We start from the raw sequence: 6,000 nt of genomic DNA on the forward strand, positions 1-6,000 counted from the left end.
TATAAAGGTTCACCGAGATTCACTTTATACTCAATTCGCATTCATTCTTTTTCTCCGGTACATTCTTCCCAGCCTTACTCTACAGCCGTAAAGGTTCCGATCGCATTCTTACCTTGAAAATCGGAAACTCTTGTTTGTTTCTTCAGTTCAAGATGTCGAACATCGCCCAAATCACTTACCGCGGAGTGGAAAACTCCGTCAAGAGTGTTACATCCAAAGTCCCCACTCTGGGACCGTTTGATGTCCTCGTCAAGGTCACACATTCCAGTCTCTGTGGCACCGATCTGGCCTATATCCCTTACGGAATTGCACTTGGTCACGAAGGCATTGGCATCATCCAAGAAATTGGAAGTGCCGTCACTCAGCTCAAGATCGGCGACCGTGTCGGAGGTGGCTACCATAGAGGCTCCTGCGGACACTGCAAATATTGTTTGAATGGACAAGATATCTGGTGCTATGAGAGAGTCGTCTTTGGGGAGGGAGATTATGACAACGGAACTTTCTCTCCGTATTATATCGGGAGGGAGACTTACGTGCACAAGATTCCGGATGCCATTCCGAGCGAGTTCGCTGCTCCGTTGCAGTGTGCGGGTGCCACTGTGTACGGGGCAATGGTAGGCATAGTGAAGCCTTCTCAGAGGGTGGGAATCATTGGAATTGGTGGACTGGGTCATCTCGCAATCCAGTTTGCCTCGAAGCTCGGTGCAAGTGTGGTTGTCTTCAGCCACAGTGCGAACAAGGAGGCCGAAGCGAGATCGTTTGGAGCAGAAGAATTCCATCCTCTTGATGATATATCGAAGATAGCGGCTCCTGTCGATGTGCTTGTTCTAACGGCGAATAGATATCCTGACTGGAGCAAGTGAGTTCTGCCGCGTGGTCCTCGCGATGTTAGAATATATAAACTGACAGCTACAGGTTTCTGATAAAATCAGTTCTCGCACGTACAGGGACCATTATCCCCTTGTCTGAACCTAGCGGACCGATGGACCTACCGTAAGTGCACTCTCTTTCCCCAAATCATATGTCAGTGTTTCTCAAGTGGAATAGTTCGTTCCAAATGTTCTTCGACGGCTACAATGTCCGCACCAACCTCGTTGCTTCTCGCGGAGTACACAATGACATGCTGGAATTTGCTGCTCGTCACAAAATCAAACCTACGATTGAAACTTTCCCATTGTCGGAAGAGGGACTGAGCAAAGCAATCGAAAAGTTGAAGGCAGGATCTGTGAGGTATCGAGCCGTGTTGGTTGCCAAAGGTGATCATTAATGGAATATTGTATACGTGCGGGTCGCCTTTTCTTGGCTATGAAAGTTAAGTGATAGGATTTTACATCATAGCAGTTAATTTAGTCCAGCTCTGAAATTGTATCAGAAACCGCATGACATGTATTTGAATCTCGCGGGTTGAGCCAGGTTGATTACTGATACAGGATTGGCATGCAGAAAATCTCATCTCCTTACTGGCCAATTCGCACACTTCCTTGCTTATCAGGAACTAAGTCGTGGAAAATGATTTCTAATCGCTGTTACCTGACAGCGGTAAGTCTTGCCCACTTTCACCCTTCGTGCGTTACAAAGCACGCATTTCTTTCATAAGAAGCCCAAAAGTACATGGTATTCTCCGAACTTGCAACGCGAACCTAAGGATAGATCTCAAATTTAGCTAGATTCATTCTGGGCGTGAATTTTTCACTCTTCTGCGCAAAGCTTAGCAGAAAGTACGATATTTAACGCCGCGGTCAACCCAGGAACATGGATGAAGATGACTTCTTATTCATCGAGGAAACTGGAGCGCGGCATAAACCAGCTACAAAATCAAGGATCAAGATGCATGTCATGGACAGAGTGGTAAAGCGAAAACGGACCCCGAAACTAGATCGCACACCAGTTCGACGTCTCGAAAGTAAAGACCTGTGAGTTGCCATCCACTCGGTCCCAAAACTAGCTTCAAATGATGGCATGCTCACTAGCCTCGCATTCAGTCAAGGGAAACAGATGCATACGCATTATGCAGATCACCCTGGGTTATTCGCTGGAATCGACGACATGGTCCGACTTGCTGGTCTACCTATCGAGCTTGGTAATACAGACATGAAATTCATCTTACATCATTGTAAGTCATTAATGTAATCTGTCGAATCAGCGGCATTATCGCTCATTTTTTACAGTTCTGAATACTCACTCACCATTGATGTGCACTATCGCATCCGAGACTGGATGGCTTAAATATGCTCTTGAAGATGGTGCGCTATTTACCAGTACGCTCTATTACTGGGCTCTACTTAATCATCAGCGTCTTTCTGTAAAATTCTTGAATCTGGAATCTGTTATCAGGTTGAAAGGGCTTGCTATTAGCAAGATTAGTCCCCGCCTAAGTACACCAAATCACGGTGGTGTCGATGATGCAGTGATAGCCTCCGTGGCATGCCTCGCCAATGTAAATGTATGTTACACAAAACCAAAAGCAGGAAGATGAGGGGGTGACTAATTTCGGTGACTTGCAGTTGAAAATTGGCAACCTTGAAGAAGCCAAGACTCATTTCCGTGGTCTGACTGCCATGATCAGGGGTAGACGGGGCATCCATTCTTTGGGATATGAAGGCTTGATCGCCCGACTATTGAAGGCGTATGCTTTCTCTGTTCTAAACCCACTCTTATGCTGACCCCTGACTAGGACTGACAACTTTCACGCGCAACTATCTGGCACCAAACTTTCATTCGAAGAGCCCACAGAACTTCCTCGGGAAATATACTCCAGCTCACCTCTGAACTTCTCATGCAACGAAATAGTCACCCACTTATGTGGTATTGCAACAAAGCTAATCGCTTCACCAAAAGATAGCATGTCGTTGGAAGAGCGCGTGAGCATTGGGCAGCGACTTCTAGCCTCAGACCGCGAGATCTTGAAATACATACACACAGCCTCGCCATGTATCTCGACTGTGGTGGCAACAGGAGCTTTACTTTATTCCCATGCGTTTTTACGAAACATGGAGCCATCTTATCCGTTGGTGAAGGCAGCCGTAAATCAATTGAAGATCTCAATTGCCGCCGTTTGTGCTCTTGGAGGCGGCCTTTTCGACGAAAATCCTCTTGCATTGGTTTGGGCGCTCTTTGTTGGTGCACTTGCTTCACAGGATAGGAGTCCTGACGGAATATGGTTCAGGAGGTGCTTGGAGAGAGCATGTGAGGCGGACGGCCAGCGGATTATGGAGTGTTTACAAACATTGACTGACACCCAAAATCATGGCACGCCGCAACCATTCTATTGGATGCTTCAGGACAATTGGATACAATTATCTTCTGTAAATACGAAAATATTGTGAATGTGCTGCGTATCTAGTGCAGAGAGGGGTATTATCGATCACCAACTAGCCTAATATTGGACAACATGCATTGCAACTTTTGACATGCCTAAACACCGACTAAAGCAAGCTCAAAGAAATCAGCCTTCCACATGACAGCATCATCCGATACATGCATTTGGAACGCTGGCTGCATGTTCTGTGATGTGGTTGCAAGTTATCAGGCCTATCCCCTTTGGGAATATGGTGGGTCCTCTCCCGTAAAGCCCCCTGTCCACCAATAAACTTTCGCCTACAGTTCAGCAAACGTGCTACTCCACCACTTTCTTATTATGGGCGAGCGTCAGAAGAATTTTCTTTTGCAGCTGCCTATCAATCTTTCATGCGTTCATGTAAGCTTTGAAATCTTTTCCAGTCTCCCATCACTTTCACCGGAATGGGAATTAGTTTCGCCAATCATCATAGGGTCAGTAAATCCACAATTCCAACCTCCAAAAAACAATTGACCTACGCTTGTAAGTGTACTGAAGCATCGTGCTGGACGATTGATTACATCACAGGTGCGCTGATTTGATGGCACCGTTTGGGCATGTCTATGTACAGTACTCACTATTACGGACGGGGGGCTTGAGTTTCCTTACCTCCTGTTTTTTTGTGAAGGAGTTGTCGATACATGGTAGCTGTTCTTCCAGCTCCGAGGAGATCAAAAAGATGTTGCCATTCATTGTTGACCACAAAATCAAACCCAAGGTCGAGAAGTTCCCGATATCAGCTGAGGGAATAACATAATGTTTCCAGAAATTGGATGATGGCAGTATCGGCTACTGAGGCGTCTTAGAGGTTTGAATTTGAGATGAGGTTGGCAGTTCATTTCCAGTCCTGTACATGAGTAGAAATTAAGAGGACTTTAAAATTATTTCATGTAGACAAAGTTCCGTTATGCTTTCAAGCACTTACAACCGACGCCGATCCGGTGAGAACATTCGGTACAGCTTTCCGCATGATGGAGCTGCCGACTAACAGTGGCCCCCACGAGCTTGATCGAATAATATGCAAGGCCCCAACTCGCGCTTCATTTTCTAGTAAGTTATACCCAGTTTAGATAATGGTGGGTCGAATGGGGCAATTAAGACCCTCAACCGTTCTCATGTTTAAATAACTCTGTGGATCTATAGGATTTAGCTTACCATCAAAGTCCGACGTGCATATTATGATATTAGCCTCGCTGACAACTCACCAAGACCATGCTAGTCAAAATGTATCGTACGAGATACGACATATGTCGTATGATCTGGGTCATTTTCATATCATGCAGTGAAATTTCTCGAATCTTCGGGCCGCTTTGCGGTTTTTGATAAATCTGTAGATCTTACTCCGTAGACGGCTCCGTCTGCATGGCCCTATCATATGTAATCTGTCGTATCGACGGTTATTCTTTATTTCTTTATGGTTCTGAACAACGAACAGGAAAACAAGTTACCGGTATTCAGCAAATTGCAGAAATTTCCAAAGTCCGACCCTAGGCGCCATTTGTCAAGAATCATGGAACGGCAGAGTCACGTTGTTTGAACTTAATCTAAACAAAAGAGTGGTCAGATCTGAAGCTTCGGGGAAGAAGGTCTTTGAGAACAACCATAAAATTTCCCGCTATCCGGTCGACTTCGTCAAACGGAGGATTTCTCCGACCCTCGTATCTAAGGAGTTTTCGGAGAGAGTAGTACAAGCTGTGAACGATCAATGAAATGTTATATAGAGACATGGCGGAGCCTTAACACGGGTTGTTCAAAAACCACCTCAAAAATTTCGAGGGCAATACTGTGGATACCTTGTCCGCCCCAACAAAAATCTTCTTCCAATTCCTAACTCCTGGAAAGCCTCATAATGTCAATAATACAACGCATAGACACACACAGTGGTACTAAATTTGATTTCGAAGGGTGTATTTATATACAGGTACGCAATTTGTGGCCTCTTCAAATTATTTCTTTCAGACTTTGAAAGCTAATCGATGAGTCAGTGAAGAATCAAGATGTATACTCAGCTTGGCAAACTCCTTCGTCGATGGGGAGAAACCCCCCTTCCCCCCACCCCCGCAAGGGAAAGGACAAATATACAGAAAGTACTCCGTAACGAGGACTCGTATTTTTGCAAGCCCATCCAGAAAGCAAGTCAATCTTCAACCTCACTACAGAGGATCCGTCGCAACGATTAGGCAAGGGTCGAAAATCCCAAACCGTGACTTGGAGTTGTTAGTCGTCGAGCGAAGCTCAAAGGAAATTCAGGACTTGTTTTGAAGCAACACTGCGACGTTTTCCTTCCTTAATGCAACAAATACAGTCCAGGGTGGCGCATCAAATCCGATGGTACATAATAGACGGCCATACGGAGTCATTGTCGGTAGGTAACCTCACAATTCGGCTTCGGCTTCGGCTTCGGCTCCGAGCGCGGTTGGGTTCTGTCGAATGAACGCCGGACGGACGTTGGCACGGGAAAACGGCCAGATTTGGACCCGAATGAAACAGTGCTCGGTCGCAAAGTATTGCGCCATTTCTCCTTGAAATATCAATGAGCCGTGCCATAACAGACGAATGCAAGTTAGATTGTTATCCTTGAACTCGCTGGAACGCGGACGGTTTCGTGATAGTGACAGTTGGCCCAACAGCAAGGGCTGTATTTTCCTGAAATTTCTACCCGT

General features: G+C 45.8%; 2 protein-coding genes across 2 annotated transcripts; both read left to right on the top strand.

The window, feature by feature from the left end:
- Nucleotides 1-152: 152 nt before the first annotated feature.
- On the top strand, nt 153-1,267 carry K444DRAFT_601005 (GroES-like protein; the record flags this gene model as incomplete). The annotated part of the gene is made up of 3 exons (XM_024878648.1): nt 153-859; nt 916-993; nt 1,048-1,267. 3 exons carry the CDS (start codon nt 153-155, stop codon nt 1,265-1,267), a joined length of 1,005 nt encoding a protein of 334 aa, XP_024729329.1.
- Nucleotides 1,268-1,752: 485 nt separating this feature from the next.
- On the top strand, nt 1,753-3,326 carry K444DRAFT_706503 (uncharacterized protein; the record flags this gene model as incomplete). The annotated part of the gene is made up of 5 exons (XM_024888134.1): nt 1,753-1,913; nt 1,983-2,113; nt 2,169-2,443; nt 2,505-2,626; nt 2,675-3,326. The coding sequence occupies 5 exons, from the start codon at nt 1,753-1,755 to the stop codon at nt 3,324-3,326; spliced, it is 1,341 nt and encodes a 446-aa protein (XP_024729330.1).
- Nucleotides 3,327-6,000: the final 2,674 nt, after the last annotated feature.

Source organism: Hyaloscypha bicolor, assembly GCF_002865645.1.
Source record: "Hyaloscypha bicolor E unplaced genomic scaffold K444scaffold_175, whole genome shotgun sequence".
Taxonomy (NCBI): domain Eukaryota; kingdom Fungi; phylum Ascomycota; class Leotiomycetes; order Helotiales; family Hyaloscyphaceae; genus Hyaloscypha; species Hyaloscypha bicolor.